The sequence below is a fragment of the Branchiostoma lanceolatum genome, chromosome 11, assembly GCF_035083965.1.
Source record: "Branchiostoma lanceolatum isolate klBraLanc5 chromosome 11, klBraLanc5.hap2, whole genome shotgun sequence".
Lineage (NCBI taxonomy): Eukaryota > Metazoa > Chordata > Leptocardii > Amphioxiformes > Branchiostomatidae > Branchiostoma > Branchiostoma lanceolatum.
Genome location: NC_089732.1, coordinates 5005470 through 5025647, shown reverse-complemented (window position 1 = coordinate 5025647; position 20178 = coordinate 5005470). Strand labels below are relative to the sequence as shown.

Sequence of the window (20178 nt, the reverse complement as noted above, 5' to 3'; positions counted from 1 at the left end):
CAATTGATTTTTAAATCACACTTATGCATTTTTCATTACATGATTTACTCTACACACTGCAATACTGCTCAGCACATTTACTTAGTCTTTGCAGCTTTTCTCTTTATTCTAAATTCACATTTGAAAAGGAGATTGCACAGTGTGTTCAAATTTACACCATTGTGACTATGATGCAAGTATTGTGTGTTCTTTCGTTCGTTCATTCAGACCCTTGTAGTGCCTTAAGTGGCACCTACTATAGGGCAGCAAGTTTCTGTATCAGGGCACCTCGTCAAACATGGGACCCTAATTTCATGTCCCTTTCGAAATACAGTGCAGCTCCAACCGAGATGTCCTGGCCCCAACTAATTGGAAACTGGAGCTGAACTGTGAGGCTGCTATCAGATGAGCCACAGGATATCCCCAGATTTGAATTACAGTCATGTCATTATGACTCTTTCAGGTTCAACAAACAGCACAATGACTGTGAAGTGCGATCAGCCTACACAGTTGAGCAAATAATGCCACATATATCATGTTCACATTACACAATATTCAAGACAATTTAATTTTACTCCATATCATATCCTATGTCATATTCAATGGAATTCTGTACATGTGTCCCGGTGCCTAGCCTAGGGATTAACCAGGTAGTATTGCAATTCTAATAAATAAAAGAATATCATATTACAATACATTATCATATTACAGTATATGCTGGTTGATAAAAAGATCTATCAAGGCATATAGAATGACAGAAAAACAATAACATTGCCTCGAAAAATGGAATGCTTACCATATAGTTTACATATTTCCACACAACATGGTGATTATGATTACCATAATCATGGCTGATATATCAAATACATGTATTTACAGTGTACAGTCCGCTTAATTTTGCAAAGACTCCACAAATTCATTGTACATGTTGTATTTGCAAGTAGACGTACAGTCAAACCCGTACTACTACTACTAGTGATTACCTTTACATAAGGACTACCTGATTGCCACCTCTACATATGGATCACCTAGCCATTGATATACAGTCAAACCTGTACAAGTTACCACCTCTGTATAAGGACCACCTGGGTATTGACATACAGTCAAACCTGTTTTAGTCACCACCTCTACATAATGACCATCTGACCATTGTGGCCACTTTTTTGCAATGTCTACTGTCTATTGTGACCGTTTTCTCCAAGTCCCTTGAATGGTCATTATACACAGGTTTGACTGTACTGACCATCTTGAAAGAAAATGACTATGTATACATTAGTTTTACACATCGTCAATTAATTAATTACTGACATCTTCAGAGTCAATGAACTCGTTGATTTGTGCGAAGAGATGAGGAGAGTGTGGCGGGGTCTTGGTGGGGGAGGAGACCAGCTGTCTGGAATGGCTGGCCGGCTTGATGGCAGGCTTGCCCTGGTTAGCCTTCTGCAGATGTAAAGCAATCATTAAGAGGTTAGGTTTTGACATTTCACTTGTGATGAATGTAACATCTACTAACATACATGTAATTCCACCAGGGTACATAATTCTGCCACCCTGACAAGATACATCCAAACAGATCACCAACCCAATGTCCCCTAGTATGATGCACTCCTGTATATCTAAACTGTGCTTACCTGGGGGGTGTTGCACTAGAGATCTCTCAAACCCACTGTTTTCAACATGGCAGATTTAAGTAACCCGGCAGATTAATGTTAATGGAGGTTCATGTTATCAACACTTTATTCAACTAAAAATATCTTCAAAGATAGCTAGCAACAAGCTAATAAGTGTTTGTGACTTTTCTCAACAACTGGTAATCTAATCATTATAAACACTGCAAACTGAAACTAAATATTATGCTAAATTCTTGACTTTCAAAGTTTGTAACTACATGATTTTATGACACAAACTACAAAAACCTAGCAATTTACCTGATGATGTTGTTGTTGTTGTTCAGTAGCAGTCGATGTTTCCTCCTGGCCCTGGACAGTTGCACTACTCATTATTTCCATTTCCATTGCACCTTTCTCCTCCCCAACCTTCTCATTCCCTCCCTCACTCTCCACTCCTTCTACCTCAATCTTTACGTCTTCCAGCTTCCTCTCTTCCTTAGAAGACGTCATCGCTTGTACTTTACTTTCAGCTCTTTTTAGAATGTCTTTAAAAACAACTCTCTGAGACGATGACGACTCTGTCTCCTTTTCGCCTTTCCCGTCTTTGTCCTTCTTGGATGCTTTTGCTGTGTCGTCTGTTTTCTTATCGTTTGTCTTGTCGCTGCCTTTTCTTTCTATGGATCCCTTGTCGGTTTTCCCCTTCTTGCCAGGACTTGCAGTGTTGGGGTTGCTGCTGACGCGTCCGTCTACCGTCACATTAGTCTGCAGTTTGTCATCAAGAACATCTGAAAAATATTAAGGATTTTTTGTAATGTAGATACATGTCGGAACAACTGGTTTCAAAAATAAGTGACACTGGAGGTGGTAGTGGTAAACTTTTACATCTTACTTCCACACTACAGAATTTAAAAGAAATTTACACAAAAAATTCAACTGGCAGAAGTACAGTATAAAACATTGTACACCCTAATTGTGTTGATTTTCTAGATATCTAGATAAAGTACCTATACAACAATGTTCGTAATTAACAAATAAACCAAGAGTACCTTCTATGGGTTTCCGGCGAATGCTGTACTTGCGGAGGTTCCCTGAGGTGACTCGTGCCGGCGAGCTTGTACGCGGGAGCTGGGGGGACGACGGAGGACGGGCGATGGTCGTGACCAGCGGGGTATCGGGACACGGAGTCTCTCTCTTCAGCGACGCCAAGATGGCGTTACTCATCTACAAAACGATATAGTTATTACCATCTACTAACATAATTCCACCAGGGTGTAAAGTGCCTTTCCCAAGGGTACAACATTGGGCCTGCTACGGATTTGAACCTAGAACCTTCAGATTCTTGGTAATTGTGAAAATCTTACAATACAATGGTATGTTGTACAATTCTGAACAGAAAAAGATTGCTCTGATACAGTGTAGTACAAACACATGTACTTTCAAAACCATTGAGAGAACTGATCACACCTTCATAACTTTATACGACAGTCTAAATTCACAGAATTCTGCATGTCTAATACCACAATGACAGTACAAGATCCATCCCCCATATTCAAATGACAACAAATGACAATTTGAAATGTCCATTAATATGCCTACCATGATTGCCTCTGGGAAGAGTTCATATCTGGCCCTCTGGTGTACATCTTCCACAGCCTGTCGAGCTGCCGCAGAATGGCCAGTGTACCTGTTGCACATTTTAGAGACAATCATCTTTTTAACAGAAAATTCAAAATAAGCTTACAGGTAGTCTATGTTCATCAAACACTGAATGAAGATGCATGATATTCTTTCATGATGAAGTAACAAATCGAATGTCATCTACATTTCAAATATATCTTGACTACAGATGCCATATATGAGGAAAAACACAATATCTTCCATCAAAAGTACTTTCTGTAACACTGTGTTCCAGTGATGGATGAAATAATCTAAACAACATGCCCAATTGGAAACTTTCCAGAAATTTGACCACTTCTTCCTTAGACTAAAAAAAAATAACAATTTTTGAAACAAACACTTAAAGACTGTACAACAGCATCTGCAACATCTAACCATTTACAAAATTTATCAAGTTGCTGTTACAGTAGTAAGTTTGTATTGAGGATCTTCATATTACCTTATGTCTAACCTTCATCAACATACCAAAGTAAAGCATCTTCTGATTCTGTTCAACAACAATGACAGTATTAGTGTACATCTGAACTAACAGAAATCTCAGCTAAACTGAGACTCACAGTGTCTGGTACAGTCCAGCCAGAATCTCCACCAGGAAAGCAGACGACAGAGGAACTCTGGGATCAGGGCCGTCCTCACTACAGGAGGGGTGGCTGCCTCTGATCTTGTTAGCACTCAGTCTGAAAGGTAAAGGCGAGGTTACGTCAAACCATGTACTGATAGATGTCTAATACCAGCTCTGAAAAGGACAAGAAATAGTCATGCCTTCAAGTACCAAAGTCATCAACCAAGGATTGATGTGTTAAAAAATTTGTAGTTTCCGAGAACCGTAAGTAGAATGGAACTTGTTGTCAAAATACATGGGGAAAATACATGTATCATAAAAATGGACAAATAGACAACAGGCAGAGAAAAAAGCTACAAGAACCAAGACTTAGTGGTTCATGTTATGTTTGAAGTTTTGATAAAAGTATCAGTACCTTGATGCGACTTGGCAGAGTGAGAGTTTGGAGTCAGAGGGCATGTTGACGATATCTGCATTGTACCTGCTCAGCACATAGGTCAGCATGCTAAGCCTGGGTAGGAAAAAGACATGATTTTTGTCTTTAAAAGCAAGATGGTAAATGAATGATATATATATATATACACTGTCACATAATCAACAGTGGTACCTAGCATACTATAGATGTAGATAGTAATTAAGATTAACATAGCTTAATATTTCCAAACAAAATGGTGTTATCCTCATACATGCACAATAACAAGCACCGTAACATATATGCAGATCTATCATTTCTCTGATTCTCAGCTCTGTAACAATTTTTACAGGGGTGAATGTACCTGTTATGAGCTGTAACAGCCTCCAGGTAGGGGTGGGGTGCAGAAAGTGTAGCGTGGACCTCCTGTTGTTCATGTCTGGATAGTGCAGTCTCTGTCAGCGCCATGGATGCCAGGTTTACAGGCTTGTAAAGAACAAGATACAGCAAAAGGTTCACAACATGTAGGATTTAGAATTCACTGCTAAATCTAACAGTTTTTCCAGTGCATTTACCTAAAATGCTAGAGAAGTTGTCTATACATAAACCTAACACAAAATGTTTGGAAACTTGATACACACAAACCTAACACAAAAAGTTTCCAACTTGATACACAAAAAGTTTTCAAACTTGATTTTTCTCCATATCTCCCTTGTATTATATATCATTGGAAAGCTTATCTATTACCCTTACTAAGGCACCCCAACTGCTATGGTTGAGATTCTTGGGTTGAGTAACATGGTCCCTTCTGCTTAAAATCCTACTCAAAAATTGCACGACTTCTGTGTCGGCGTAATACCATATAATAGATGAATACCTCTGAATGGATGCATCCCCACTGTTTATGCTACTAGAGTCGTGTCAGGAAGTTGATCTGTTACTTACCTCATGGTACAGAGAAGGTTTGGCCATGGTTGGGACAGTGAAGACTTTACTGGTGGGCTGTCCTCCGGAGTCAACAGCCTCCTACAAGAGGGAATAGTTTCATCAGGATAGACAGTAGCATATCAAAGTTTTCTCGTACACAGTCTGTGATACTATGTAATGATCCCTCTCTATATATTTGTAGATTTACTGGGACTTTAACAATGTAATCTGTACCTTTGTTCTATTTTGTGTAACCCCTAACTCTTCCCTCATTATGTCAATGAAAAGCGCCCTGAAGGCCAATTTAAGCTTCTTGTGAGTAAAGAAATGTTCAAACTGACAATTGCCTGAGACAAAGACACACAGGGTTAGGAACAAAGTCATTAGAGAGATGGTCAGAAACAAATCTATCCTAGAATGCACAGCCTGGAAGCCAAGGACACTGCACCCCCAACCTCCCAAAATCACTGACTCTGAGACAATTCAGCTAAATTTTTCTAGTTACTTACCAAGTTGTACATTCCCAGAAGAAGAGCCTCCACCCTTCCACTCATCTGTATGGACAATATGAACATGATCAATCAAATACAAAACACTGACATTGCCAACAAAACAGTTAGTCATCTGAACATGCTATGATATTTCTGCTATCTTTTTGGTTATCTTTTCAAACAAACCAATAAATAGAATCAGTATGGCTGAATTGGTAACGTTTGACATGCTATGGTAGCCATTTGGCACCAAATCTATATCAATTTTGGGGTTAGGCATCAGGGAGAAGGGTAAGGAATACTGACCGTCCTGTCCTTGTTGGCCAGGCTGAGTAGATAGTGACCGATGAGTGCAGGGGTGAACTGCAGGGTGAACTGGTACAGCCCTTTGTCTCCGCTCCGGAAATAGTCGAAGAGTTGGGGACACACTTCGTTCAACAGCTGCATGGGAACAAGACAGTAGGTTTAACTACAATGTCAAGGGGAAGTAGTGGCAAAAACACAACTGTCCCATTACAAATGTATATAGAAAAACAAGTTGATCCATGATGCATAATGTTTCAAGCTGGATAGTATTTCTATGAGTATGAACTGTCATATATTGTATGTCATATGTTTCATGCTGTATTCAGCTTGTACTTAAATTTGTATTGTATCATACTGTGTTTTCCCTTACTTACTTACTAGAGGCCAACATCTACTAGAAATGTGCTTGATTAATGTTGAAAAGAAGTGTTGAACTAATAATTCAGGACTGTAGGAAAGTGAACAGACCTCACTCTCCTGGTGCAGCAGCTTGTACAGCGCTGCCGTCAGCTCCTTGTTGTTGTGCAGTTTGGAGACGTACTCTCCGTCCTGGAGGCTCACCACCGACTGGAAAAGGTCCAAAGATAGAAGCTGTTTTTATTGTAGTATATTGAGTATGAGGGAGCTTCAGGCATAAGATTCTTGTTATAAAAATCTAGACAATGTCGAGACGAGAACTGTTTACAAGCCAGGGATCCCCTGTGACACTGCATATGTGCACTCAAATCTACGAGTGGGATTATTGAGGATGACATCAGAAGAATTAACGCTTACTAACATAGAAGTTTGATAAATCACTTTTCCGAGCAATTACATTGCATGACCTGCTTTGAAGTTTGATATGGAGAAAAAATAATGTACGAAATGATATTAGTAGCTTCTAACCTTGTACTCTACAAGCCAGGACTTGATGACCTTTGACACTGTCTCCATGGCAACCATGATGCAGGACAGTTTTCTCTGGAAAGGAAACACAACACTGCAAAATTAGCTACTGATAACACTCTGTTACATTTGTTTATATTGCACAACGTTTTTTATGTATTGGTTCCAATTTGATTTCCATTGAAGATTAACAGTGGGGGAAAATGAAAATTTCGATCCCTCAACTGAGAGTATTTTATGACGATGATTTTATAGCAGATTCGAGTGGTCAGATCAATGACTTTACCCCTGCTCTAACCTCAGAATTTCACCAAACATTTCCACCGAAACATCCACGCCCCCCTCCCACGTCCCTTCCACCAACACGCACTGGAATACGGCAGCAGTTTACGTTATCCATGAACTTCTACGATTTCACGGCAGTCCTGGCCTTAAACTTCTCGCTCAGGAGGGACACAGAGGACTACAAGTGGGGTTCTCACCTCATCAGCTCACCTGGATGCAGGCTGGCCGGGTAGGTTCCCCCGTGACCTTTACTTCCTTGTCGCACCCTGATGACTGGTCAGCAGCGCCACCTAGCGGTTTAGGTTCAAACCGTTTATCGATGCCTGACACCGCACAGTTCAAAAGAGACACTCTGTGGCTGACTTCAGTACTGCAGCCTAAGAAATGTAAATCCAAGTGATCACGAAGGTCACAAAAATGGTTGAACACGCTGAACAGTTTATCACGTGCATGATCTATATTATTGTTTTTTTCATCAGGAGGAATGTTGTTGGTATTACCGTATGACGGTATGTGCGTGTGATACTCAATACAAAAGTTACTCAAGCAGTAGCCTGGACTCAATCAAGCGCCTGTAACGGCTTGCCGCCCTGTAACCAAAGGCTAACTAGCTGGCAATGGGGACCTGGCTGAAATCCTGGCCTCTGATTGGTGTTACTATTTTTGATAACAGTTCTCCTGGCTTAGAGCTAGTCGAGCACAAACTCCGCGGGGAGGGGACAGGATCCCCCGGACAGCTGGAGTTTGCGTTATACAGACTACTCAAGCAGTACCAGAGAAGAAGAAGGCAACTGGGTAGATTCTGTACACGGTCCGGCGTTTCAGATAGCATCCACTGCATCTGCTTGAGGGTTAGATGGTTGTCTAGTTTCAGAAGAGGCATGGTGTGGCCAACTAGCTTCTATGTCTTCTCTTTCAGGAGATAACCCTTCTTCTGATTGAAAAGTGGCTTTAGATCGACAGTCTATTATATTGTTCCGGATGATATCATTTTGATAATCAGGATATCAAAAGTTTAACCTTTAATCTTTGCATCCGGGGTCTTTTGGAAAAGCTTTTGTGTCCTGATTATCCACATAGTGGCCATACCGCACGGTATAGCCGATTGTCGCGCGCTCTAAGGGGCCTTAAAACGCAATGATAATGATGTAATTGATAATTTTCGTTTAAAAGAGAACGTTTGTGCTTGGGTAATATAGTTGTATCGTCACTGTGGGTCACTGTACCTGAAAAATAACGGTGTTTGCTAGGAGCTTTAGTTGCAGTACTTTAGTCAGCCGTATGGCGTCTCTTTTGAACCGTGCCGAATGCGCCAAGGTCGCGCTAATCCTATATAGTACAGGTTTCCATAGGAGACGGCTGGAAACAAGAGTGAAAACAGGTCGACCTGAGCAGTAATGAAACAGTTTTGTGCCAGCTTTAGAGCTACCATTTGGATGTGTGTTTTACAGCATTTATTTCGCTGTTCTTGTTAGTCGGACCGCCATTTTAGCTACCGTAGCTCTGTGTATTCAGACAGATGGCCACTACTGTTACCTTTAGATCAAATGGATAAGGAAACGTTTTTTATTGATGTTTGGCAAACGTAATTCTGACTGGGAGACCATTCATGTACCATGATGCATTTATATGTACTCCTGCTAGAGGGCCTCAATGTACTATAGGTCTGGAGCATGACATGTTAGCATCTCGTTAACAGGTGGTTGAACCAGAGGAAGATACAATCAGACTTTTACAGTCGTTTGAAAGGCCGGGGAAGATGTAGACCATCAGACACTACTATCATATCTGTCTTTCAGTTTATGTAGTACTGTTATTACTTCCATGGAAAGGTATGTATTGTTTCCTGTGTCTGCATGTGTTTGTTTCTGTGTGTCTGTTTGTGTTTCCACATATTTGTGGCCAGCATAACTAAGAACCTCTGGATGGATTGTGATGATATTTGGTACTTGGGTAGGCAAAGGTCAAGGTTGATAATGGGCCATCTTGCAGCTTTACTTGGTACTGCAGAAGACCTTCCTTGTTTTGTATCTTGTCTTGGACATACTGTGGTCGTGTTAAGTCATATGCAATTCAGAAACATGAAAAACAGGAGAAGTGAAAATATTTTGCACAAGGTTTATTTTGTTCCGCCAAGCAGCTTGGGTAGCATCTAAGATCGACCTGGTGTCTCTGTACGGTATATACAATAATCTCTTCTGTCACTTTAACAGTCTTACTGTAAATCTCCTCCATTCCGAAGTCACTAACAATCCACACCATACCTGTGGTTCCTTCTACGTTGATAGGCCACTCCGATTTGTTTTCTTGGTTTTCGAACATCTTAATGTAAAAATTTAGCAAGATGACAACATGGAAACATAAGGCTGGGAGGAAAACTTGTATCTGACTTCGTACACCTGCTGTAACTTTATGTATCAAGGTTTTAATGTTGATATTTCAGTTCAAGATTATTCTTTAAAATCAAAGAACCTCTTCTCATATTAATATAATTTCAGTTCTAGATTATTTTTCTAAGTCCAAGAACCAAGAAATAGAATTAGAGTAGCCTATACCACAAATACAGCCATCACAAAACAGATCTATTGAATATAAATATTCAATGTTCTTGTTCAAGTACAACAAGGTACATCTGAGTAAGACCAAGGCTGTGAGTGATGATATATAGATACCACATCTGTATCAAGTGTTAAACTGCATTGTATTTGCAGGTTTGTTTTTAATTTTACTAGACTTCGACAATAGTGTGTTTTACAGTTTCTGTAGGAATATATTTCGTGATTTACGGTCAGGTAAAAGCCATTTTTTAAAGCTTGGTACGCTTCTACTACCCAACTATAGGGTAAGCAAAACCCCATGTGGACAAACATCATAAGTATCATAATATATAATATATCTGTATTTTCAACAACTTTCCTTTTCACTTTTGGCATCAACATATATATGGGTCAAGCAAAAACAAACAGATGATTAGATAAAAGCAAACCGAGTAAATGTTTTCAGCGCACACGGTTGATCTTACAACGCACTGTCGTGCACAGGCAAAGACCAGAGTATCAAACAAAACAATGCTTAGAAATCCATCATCTGAAACAATAGACGAAAACGTGCCGGGACGCCCTTTAAATTGCTGGCATATTTACATATTTGTAGTGAAGTTTTGTGTTCAACTTAGCCATCTATTGGAGTCTGGTATTATACACTTAAATCTTGAAAATACCATAAGTAATCTTGGAAAAAATCTTACGTTCTTTGCTCATGTGTCTTCAAGACACGGCTGTAGTTTCTTGAGGACTTGATTTCTGGACTTCTATGACCTGTAGAATCCTACCACAAATTTGTACCTCTTGACACACTACTTCCATCTTGCTACCTTATAATGACAAAATGTCCCAAGTAAAAGTAAGTCTTTTCAAATACTTCTTGAACAACACAATCTGTGGACCAAACTAACACTCACAGAATATCTTGGAATGTTCTGTACCACAAAAGTATGTCTAAACTGTCCTGAACATGAATGACAAAGTCTTCCTTGTGCATGCTTTAAGGTGCCACTTGTCAGAAGCTCCTTCAAGAAAATCATCTGAAAGTGCTAAATCAAAAGAGGATTTCTTCTATGAAATCATTCTGTGACTTTCAAGAAGTTGACTTCGATTTCTTGGGTTGACGGCTCACAGAAAGAACTAGCTCCATAAAAACATCTTAAGTCTGCTAAAGAAGTCTAAATGACAACAGATTTAGACTGGTGAGTAAGGTAAAGAGAAGTCAAGACAACGAAAGTAAAGAATAAATTAGACAGTTTTGTTTTGTTTGAGGGTACAGAGAGCAACATTTCAGCATTGGCACAAATGTTAGAGGAATATTGGAGTATATTGGAGTATTTATTTTCCATGCTACTCATCAGATGAAAAAAAGATTTTCAAGACAGAAAAAGAAGTAAAAGCTTCACTACAACAGAACGTCTTCAGAAATACAAAGTCTTAACATGAAACCAATACAAAGAACATAAAAGACCGGCCATACAAATACTACCATGGTGCACTTAAGTGAAGTTCTGCTGAAATCCTATACATGTAGATGCGACACAAACTTCCAGTTGACCTCTAAAGTTCATCTATTCTTCAGTCTGGAAAATATCCATAAAGTTAAGGCACTTTTTTGGCGAAGCCATTCTGGTGTTTTTGAAATACTCTTTGTAATAAAAATATATAATTTAGTGCCACAAACTTAACTGAAGCTCTACAGCTAGAGTTGGCATCTTAAGACTTTGCGCTGATTCAAGATAAAAAGATGTGAAACATCGAGACTCCCGAGGCACATGATACAGTCTTCAATCCAAGCAACAGGACAAAGTTTTCTATTCTTGACCAGTCCAAGTTAAACCCAGGTTCTGAGATCCCTGCATGTTCACTCTGTGCTACAAAAGGCACTTCTGGTAAGGCTAATGGTACCAGCATTCCCACCAGACAGGCATTTAGGATGTCCTTTTCTTGTGCTTTGTAGAGGTATCCAACATAAATTGCTTCAAATGTCCGGAAATTTTGTAGATCTAATCGTGTGTATTCAAATAGTTTCAAGTTAAATTTTGCCTCTCATGAAAAAGTGTTACGGATACATGTAGTTTGAACTTCTGAAATTTCTTGGGGAGCTGCCTTCGAATGCCCCAAGATTTGCTTGCTACTTTTTGTTATTCCCCCTCTACAGCCAAGTCTGGTGTAAATGCTGGCAGTAACACCAAAGAACAATTTGGGACAACCATTCACAAGTTATCTTTAAGTCACAAGGGGTGCAAATACTGTACATCCTATTCTCTCCTTAAGTGTAGCCAAGGAGTGGCTTCTACTACTGCTCTCCTGAGGATAGATAAAAAGCTCTGTGTAGTTTTCTTTCCTCAAACACATTCATTGGCGTAAAACACATAATTTCACTGACTGTACATAATACGATACATAATCACAGTTATTTCAACCTTACAAGCGATCTATTATTTCACATCCGCAACACATGATTCTCTGTCTCTGCTGACTTCTCAGCTTTCTTCTGATACTGTACAACGAAAAAACGGTCACAACAATCGCGCCGGCTAGTCCGAAATCCTCTCCTCCTGTTGTCATGACGACCCGTCAGCATAGACGGCTGATTGGCGGCTGTAGCACCGGTCCACTGCGTTCAGCTGGAGGAAGCTGCCCTCGTCGGAGGCGTGGCTTCGGATGGACGGAGTCGCGGGCATCTCATAACCTGCAGAGTCACACGGAAAATATCAAATGTTATTCCACTACCTTGGGAGAAGACCTCAACCAAGGATACTCAATTTCAAAAGCAGCGGGGGAAGCGGTCAAAATCTCTGGAGGCTTCTGTTTAGATCACTACCTTCCCGTACTTTATTTCAAATCAATCTTGACTCATCTGCATTTTACTCTAAAAAGAAAAGAAAAGAATACTGCAAAATCTGCAAGGGTTACAAGGCCACTTGCCTGAATCAACCTTTGGACAATCTGAATAAGGGCCTCTAACTCAGCTAAAGAAATTTTCCTGGCTCTAATATGCAGGGTGTACAGTATCTTTCCATTTTTGTCCGGCAAGAAAATATAGTCTTACCCCCAGACATGCCTGACCGTGCGGAGAAAGCCCGCTGAAGCTGGTCGAACGTGGCCGTGGCCGGCGTCAGCGTCTCCTCGAACGTGGGGATGGCCATCAGGTTCCGCGGGCTGTGATGGCGGACGGGCGGGAGAGAATGTCGCTCCGGCTCCCCGTGAACCGGCGCGTGGCCCAGGTGGGTGGGGAACGACTGGCTGGTGTTACCATGGTAACCTATGAGTGACAGACGATAGGAGAGATTCCATTACTGAAACTTTACACTGTACATGTAATGGTCAGACTTTAAGCTATAGATACACTGTCCACCTTTTAGTGCATCTGGATCAATCTGTTTTCCAATAGAAAGCACTTTTTCCCAAAGGTAAAAGCAATAATTCATTCATTACATTTTAAGCAAGGTAATCAGAGATGGAAGACTTCACCCCCTTACCCATATTTCTTTGCAACCCTTCCATTAGCACAGAAAAAAATAGCACTGAGAATGAAACACACACAAACAGACAGGCACACACACAATAGAAAACATGACTTCACTCCCTTGAGGAGCTTAGAGACTAACACTTGATATAAAAACATTTAATTTACAACTGTAACAATAACTTGAACAATAAGCAATAAACAGTTCCTGACATCAAATAAAAAAAATTTAAAAACAGTTCCTGACCTTGTATGAAGATGGACGCCTGTATCTGCGGCGGGGGTTGTGGGGGAAGCTGTGGTCTCCGCGGCGGCAGCATGCTGGGCGGCGGCATCCGGCGCGCCTGGCTGTGGGGGTGGTGCGGGGGGTGGTGACTGGAGGGGGAGAAGTGCCCCATACCCCTGGGGGGAGAAAACAACATAACGTATAAGTATGGTGCAAAATGGTACAATTTAAGCCAAGAAGTAAGTTTCCCTATTTCTTTAAATATACAGTAAGAAATAACGAGTATTTGGTAAACTGCAAATACATCTAAACAAATATTCTAACACAGAAGATCCAAGTCATTTATGATCTCTGAGTGGACAGTCTTTACCTTGATACACAAGGTTACAGCAGGTACATATAGTCTGAAATACAAGTTTTTCTCACAGCAATCTGTTTTCATCTTGAGCAACTGAATTTGAACTTTAAAATGTGTAAGAAGCAAGAATTGGTGTGGTCTTAGGGTGCAACACACTTTTGAAGTCAGATTAGTTTCTAGTGTTCTATTCTACCTCAGTCACCTTTCTGTTTATGCAATACAGTTTTGTTCTCACCTTTCTCTTTCATCCATGGACGGCATCTGTGGCGGTGGGCCCAGCGGACTCATACTGTGGACGGGCGTGTTGTTCGCCGGGGACGGATGGCTGCTGTGGTTGGACGCGCCCGTCGCAGTTCCGCTGCGGCTGGAGTGCGTGCTTCCGTACATGCCTGGGGAAGCAAACAACAATCTGTCACTTTCATGTACATAACATATTAACTAAGTACAGTCTAATACTGTACAAAACTACAATATCAAGAAATATCAAGAGATATCAAAATATCCAAAATATTTCAAGCCTTAGGATGCAATTGATTTTTTCTAACATGTGATAAGCTTTTTGGTGGACAATTAATAGATTACTGACACATTTAAGCATTAAGAATCCTGCCTATAGTGACCACCTGTCCACATACGTGTTACCCAAGTTGTCTTCTTAGGCAGATTTGACTGTTTTATATGTGCCAGGTTGAAAACCATCAGAAAATGTTTTGTCGGTTTGCTTTGTTTGTTTGTTTGTTTGTTATTTAAGAATTACTTTGTGCATACCTTGGTACATGTCTGAGGACGTCCCTGGCATGGAGGAGTGGGGGGAGTGTCCTAGCGAGCTGTCGCACGTGCTGCCTCCCAGCGGAGACCGGTCCCCGTGCCCCACGGGGTGGATCGGCTGGATTGTCAGACACTCGCTCAACATCACCTCCGAGGACAGCTCGCCTTCCATGTTGTTCGCTCGTAACTACGATAAAAAACGAAAGGTGAGTTTGAATTTGTGATAAAACATGTTAACTAAATGATGTTCTGTATTGTCCATGAATTTTAGACATCCAGGTAATAAGATACACAATACAAAAGTTACTCCTTGAAAAGCAGCTGGATAAGTACAGGAGAAAAAAATCCTGCCTCCGAGGACAGCTCGCCTTCCATGTTGTTCGCTCGCAACTACAATGAAAAACCAACCGATTAGAAGATATTCTTTTACATGAGGAGAGTTTGAATTTTTAACTACAGTAAGACAAGAAGATCTAGAAAATTCTGCCATTCAAAAACCGTAGAAATCTCTGTTAGTAACCTTACTACCGAAGCCTCCAAGACTGAAAACTAATAGCCTGAGATTTGAGGCAGGATTGAGCTAAGTTTTCCCAAAACCCACATCCGGTCCCAAGGCTTGGTAACATTAGGAACAGGAACCTTCAAACTCCCTGTGACTTAAACTACGGCAGATTATTCCCCTCACACAGATTCCCAAAACGCAGACAGAAAACGACATTTAAAGGAATCAGTTGGCAATCCTAATGGTATAACCACTCAGAATGGAACAAATCATGGCTAAACTCTAGAACTGTAATTAGCAACAAGGAATTTAGTTTGCTTGTTAGGGTAATGGCAGTTTAAAGTAATGGTTTTGCTGCTCAATTTAAGGTGAAGGACAGTATATGGACCAGATCGGTTGATCCATGGGTTGTTGTAAGAGAGGCTGACTCTGAGAACTGGCTACAGCGGATTTCCAGGTGTTCATGTAGAGGGGAGGGGGGTCAGGGGGACAAGTCGCCTGCGCTGATAGACAGGGAAATGCCTTGTACAACAGCAATTCCTAAAAAGGCCACAACTTGTGCGACATTACTCTGTTGTATGTTACAGTGTATAAACGGGATTTGGTAAAACCAAACGAAGCGGACCACACACATCTGCTCCAATACCCTGTCCCAAAACAGGTCATCTGATCCATTGTTCTAAAAAAACACAGTGACTGTTTTTACGTAAACTAACCAGGAAGGATGCAGAATTTACACACAGATACACTGGGATTTCCTGACTGAAAGTTTGTGGCATTTTCTGGGGCCTGCAGAAAAATTTCCTTGGGGGCATGTTGGCCCTAGAGCCTTAGGAGATGGCCTGTGTAGGTCCTGGAAACAGTCTGGCATCCAGGCTACAAGGAAGGATGCAGAATTTGCATACAGCTTGAGGGATTTCCAGGTTGGAAGTTTGTGCCATGACCTGGGTGGGCGAAGGTGTCCTGGGGTTAATCAGGGTCACACAAAAGGTTAAAGTTAGCTTGTCTTTAGCTGAGCCAGTATTAACTGACTAAGAAGGGTTCAGCTGGTAGAGTCTGAGGGTAGGCAGGCCATGGGCACATGTTGACAGATGGAGAGAGCCTGTGTAAGACAGGGTTAGCCGGGTGCACAGGCCTGATGTTACCCCAGCCATAATTAATGATCACAGGCCTTAGGGTTAAAACCACCCAGGTGCAGGGATGGACTACATTTTTCAGAAGGGCAGAGAGAAGAGACCTTGTAACTTTTTTACCTTGGAATTATGGCTTTTAAAGTCACAAAAGGTGATTTCCGTTAATTTGGAATCATCTAACCAAACTTTGTTAGCACATGGAAACTTGTGACACTACCGTAAATGAAAGAAAAATGTCCTAAAGGCAGAAACTTTTTGCCAACAAGATAGCCTTTTTCTACTGTGTAACAGAGTTTGCTGTTTCGCAGCATAACTCAAGATGGCATGGAAGAATTGAACAGATAAAATATTTGTTATGTGGTTGGATCTTGACCAAGTTTGACCCCCTTGCAGATTTCCGTGTACTGCAGTGTAACATCCGTTTTTTTTATATTTCATGTCCTGAACAAGCTATGGTCTTGGTTGTTGGGTATAAGATAGCTCTAATGTTCCATCCAGTTATTTTTGTGTCTCTCAGGCCCCCTTGCTGTTTTCCTTGTACTGCAGTACTAATGATTTTCTCAGATTCTGAAAATCTACTACATGCATGGTCACGTTGTGTGGTTGATAGGATAGAATCCAGTCTGGCTTCATTCCAACCAGCTCTTTTCAAGTCTTCCTCGGGAGGATCCAACAGGTGGTGTTATTCTGTCTCCAGTCCTCTCAACTCCTGCCAGAAAACACCCACACACTCTCGGGAGCAAATACGTCTCAGAGGGGGCTCAGACTTGACCTTTAAGTTTAGGAAAGTCGTAAGGCCTGGGAAGAAAATTGCCGTGTTTCCGGTTACCGAACGGACCCTAGCAAAAACCTGCAGACCCTAGCCTTTTTTGGGCCGGGGCTGACCTCAGGAAAGGGACATAAAATTTTTGATCTGACATCTGAGTGGCGAAAACATTGTAAAATTGTTTTCCAACATGTTCTCCTACTTGCAACCATATTAGTTTGATCACTTCGGCCAAAATCTAAAAAGAAAAGTCAATCCCAACCTAAAGACACTGCTTTTTTCAAGATTGAAGAATTTTGTAAAATCGTTTATTTCCAACATGTTCTCCAATTTATTTGTTGCATCACTTTGGTTGAAATCTGACAAAACAAAAACAATCCCAACCTACCAACGCTACTCTTTTCAAGATTGTAACCGGAAACAAAACATTGACTTTCCTCTGCCTTGGGAGAAAAACAGTCTCAGAAAGGGCTCCGACTTGACCTTTAAGACAGTCCTTACCTTCTTCCGTGCCTGCTGCTCTTTGGCGGTGTGCGCCTTGACGTGTTTTCGCAGCGAGCTGGGGTCCGTGTAGCGCTTGGTACACCCCGGTATCTGACACGCGTACGGTTTCTGTAGGGGCCGAGAGGAAAAAACAATGTAACAACTTCCATATGAAGGGTGGGGATGTTGACAACAATCTCAATGACAGGACTAAATTTGTTTATTATCATTATAACACAATTTGTACTTTGTTTGCTATTATGATATTGTTCAATTTTGATTTCTTGCCAAAAGAATTTGAATTTAGTTTAGAAACCCATTGTTTGACATTATTGACATGGACTTAATTTGTTTGTTACAAAATTACTGGGAAAATATCAAAATGATACAAGGATAAAATTGATTTTTTTGTTGTTGTAACTATGTAATGAGCTACTACAAGATTGTTTACTGTATCATAAGACTGATGACAAAAACACCATTTTCTAACTGACATGTTTAAATTTGCAACAGAGGGTTTAGGAAAAACAACGGGAAAGACACAAGTGAACTGGTATACGTGCTTGTTCAGCTGAAGACTGGTGGTGTTAAACACAGAAACATCTACTCATTTACGGATTACACAGCCTATAATTGGTTCAAGATTACAGGTAGAAACATGACACTCCCATCCTACAACTCACCCCACTACTCATCCAAGTTCACGTCTGGTTTTAACAGTAAACTTGAATTTATTACTTTGGCTTCAGTTCTGTTTTTTTTTAGCATTGTTTGCTGTGTTATTGCGAAAGATGCCAGTTTCAACAGACTTTGGGATATTCATGCAATTTCCTTATTTCACTGTTAGTAATTTGTCTGTACTGGCAACATCTAGGTCTGTTTTTTTTCTGCTCGATGCTAAGAATAGTTCTGGGAATGGTTCATTAGGATGGCTGACATCTTTGCAATTTTGTGAAATCTGAACAAATATTTGAGTCGAATGTGTGCTCCTTGCCAGGTGGTTTCGGGACAGAAAAAAAAATCAAAATTGAGGGATGGTATATTGTTTGGTTGTTTGTCTGGCATTCTGGGTTTAAGTCAAACCAATTCAATTTGTTGCCTCTTGGATCTGAAAGATACTAAACTAAAATATCAATATGAAAACAGAGTCTGAAGGAAAAGTCTGTTCTCTAATACACACTGTAACAGCAGGTGCATATAGTCTGGAGATGCATTTTTTTCTCGCAGCCTTCTGTTTTCATTTTGTCATCTTGGTAGATTTTCCCATTAATACGTCCGAGAAGCAAGGAAATAATTTGGTCTTGTCTTCAAGAAGGCTGATGAGACATGAGACCTCATTTCCTGACTGAGAATTTCCTGCCACATGTTTGAACACACGTGCAGAACAGTGGTGGTGTGGAAGCCTTACCGTGTCCAGGTGCGAACTTTATCATTAGTTAGCAAATCAGCATAGACTCACAGGTGACAAAGACTAACATGCATGCAAGAAACAAATCCTCCAAGTCTGAACCTCATGGAAGGAGAAGTCTGCTGAGACCTGAGAGTGTATTGAGTTAAGCATCAGAAGAGCAGCTTGGTATGTTATTTGCTTGGACCCAGGACTGTCTCCAGGACCCGTCCCTGACGTCTCGGGACGGAAATTTGCTTGTTGGTACGGAAAAATTCTTTACCTTGTCTGTCCCAAAATGTTAACTTTATGACATGAAACTGATGAAAATTTACCTTCGTAACCTTAAAATGATGAATTTAACAAGTCAACACATTGGTTCCAAAACAATGAGTGGGAAGGAAAAAAAATCAAAAGCTGGAGACAGCCCTGCTTGAACCATAATGCAGGGGTAAAAGAACCATCCAAGACCAGACAGGACGGGTGCATGGTGACACACAAGTCGAGGAATTTCGCAAGATTTCTGGACGGGTTGCACTTACCGTGTCCAGGTGCGTTCTCTGGTGCTTGGCACGGTCCGACGAGTTACTGAAGGCCTTCTGACACCCGGCGTGCTGACACAGGTACGGCTTCTCCCCCGTGTGCGACCGCAGGTGGATCTTCAAGTTCTCCAGACGAGAGAACGCCTTGTTACACCCTTCAAACTGCAGGGACGGAGATATAACAAGTATTGATGTTAAATTTTGTAGATATTCAGATAGCACAGCAGTTAAACAGGTGGATCTAAAATTGGCTTTCCAGTGGAGAGAGCGTTTTGCTGCACCCTTCAAACTACAGTGATCTAGACAAAAAAAATGAATATTAGAGTTTGTAAATAGACAAATAGTACAGGGATTAGACGAGGCCTTGTTACACCCTTCAAACTGCAGTAATAAAGATATGACATGAATTAAGTACATTTCATAAATAAACTAATACCACAGGTGAATCTTAAGGTTCTACGGTTGAGAGAACGCCTTGTTACACCCGTCAAACTGCAGTAATAAAGATATTGACATGAATTAAGTACATTTCATAAATAAACAAATACCACAGGTGAATCTTTAGGTTCTATGGTTGAGAGAACGCCTTGTTACACCCTTCAAACTGCGGTAATAAACATAAGACATGACTTAAGTACATTTCATAAATAAACTAATACCACAGGTGAATCTTAAGGTTCTACTGTAGAAAGAATACCTTGTTATAGCCTTCAAACTACAGGGAGGAAGATATCAAAAGAATAGTGATATTCAATATAAAGTTTGCACGTTACATATTAGGAATCCAACAGGTGAATCTTTGTATAACAGAACCTCCAGTTTAGAGAATGCCTTGTTGCACCCTTCAAACCACATCGAGCAAGA

General features: G+C 40.7%; 2 protein-coding genes across 2 annotated transcripts in view; both read right to left on the bottom strand.

Annotated features, from left to right (window-relative positions):
* Positions 1-517: 517 nt before the first annotated feature.
* Positions 518-7600, bottom strand: LOC136444682 (hyccin-like). The gene is made up of 13 exons (XM_066442368.1): positions 7345-7600; positions 6850-6924; positions 6433-6531; positions 5965-6099; positions 5677-5721; positions 5186-5266; positions 4605-4726; positions 4244-4339; positions 3824-3943; positions 3186-3273; positions 2636-2810; positions 1908-2374; positions 518-1419 (listed from the first exon to the last, which is right to left on the bottom strand). The coding sequence occupies exons 2-13, from the start codon at positions 6904-6906 to the stop codon at positions 1276-1278; spliced, it is 1629 nt and encodes a 542-aa protein (XP_066298465.1). The 5' UTR covers positions 6907-6924; positions 7345-7600; the 3' UTR covers positions 518-1275.
* A 1638-nt stretch (positions 7601-9238) lies between these two features.
* LOC136444401 (zinc finger protein GLIS3-like) overlaps positions 9239-20178 on the bottom strand; it is a 39253-nt gene continuing 28313 nt past the window's right edge. Inside the window, exons 4-10 of the mRNA XM_066441934.1 lie at positions 19315-19476; positions 17404-17514; positions 14502-14688; positions 13969-14122; positions 13397-13551; positions 12733-12945; positions 9239-12372 (exon numbers count right to left, since the gene is read on the bottom strand). Coding sequence (XP_066298031.1) covers positions 12245-12372; positions 12733-12945; positions 13397-13551; positions 13969-14122; positions 14502-14688; positions 17404-17514; positions 19315-19476 — 1110 coding nt within the window. The 3' untranslated portion in view covers positions 9239-12244. The remainder of the gene's footprint in view (positions 12373-12732; positions 12946-13396; positions 13552-13968; positions 14123-14501; positions 14689-17403; positions 17515-19314; positions 19477-20178) is intronic.

Bases quoted from the DNA above. Each gene is read 5' to 3' on its own strand.
- LOC136444682 (XM_066442368.1), bottom strand. From the start codon at position 6,906: ATGGTTGCCATGGAGACAGTGTCAAAGGTCATCAAGTCCTGGCTTGTA. The intron at 6,100-6,432 runs GTCTGTTCACTT...GTTCCCATGCAG, and splicing joins TGCTGCACCAGGAGAGTGAG to CTGTTGAACGAAGTGTGTCC. The intron at 1,420-1,907 runs GTAAATTGCTAG...TTACATCTGCAG, and splicing joins AACAACAACAACATCATCAG to AAGGCTAACCAGGGCAAGCC.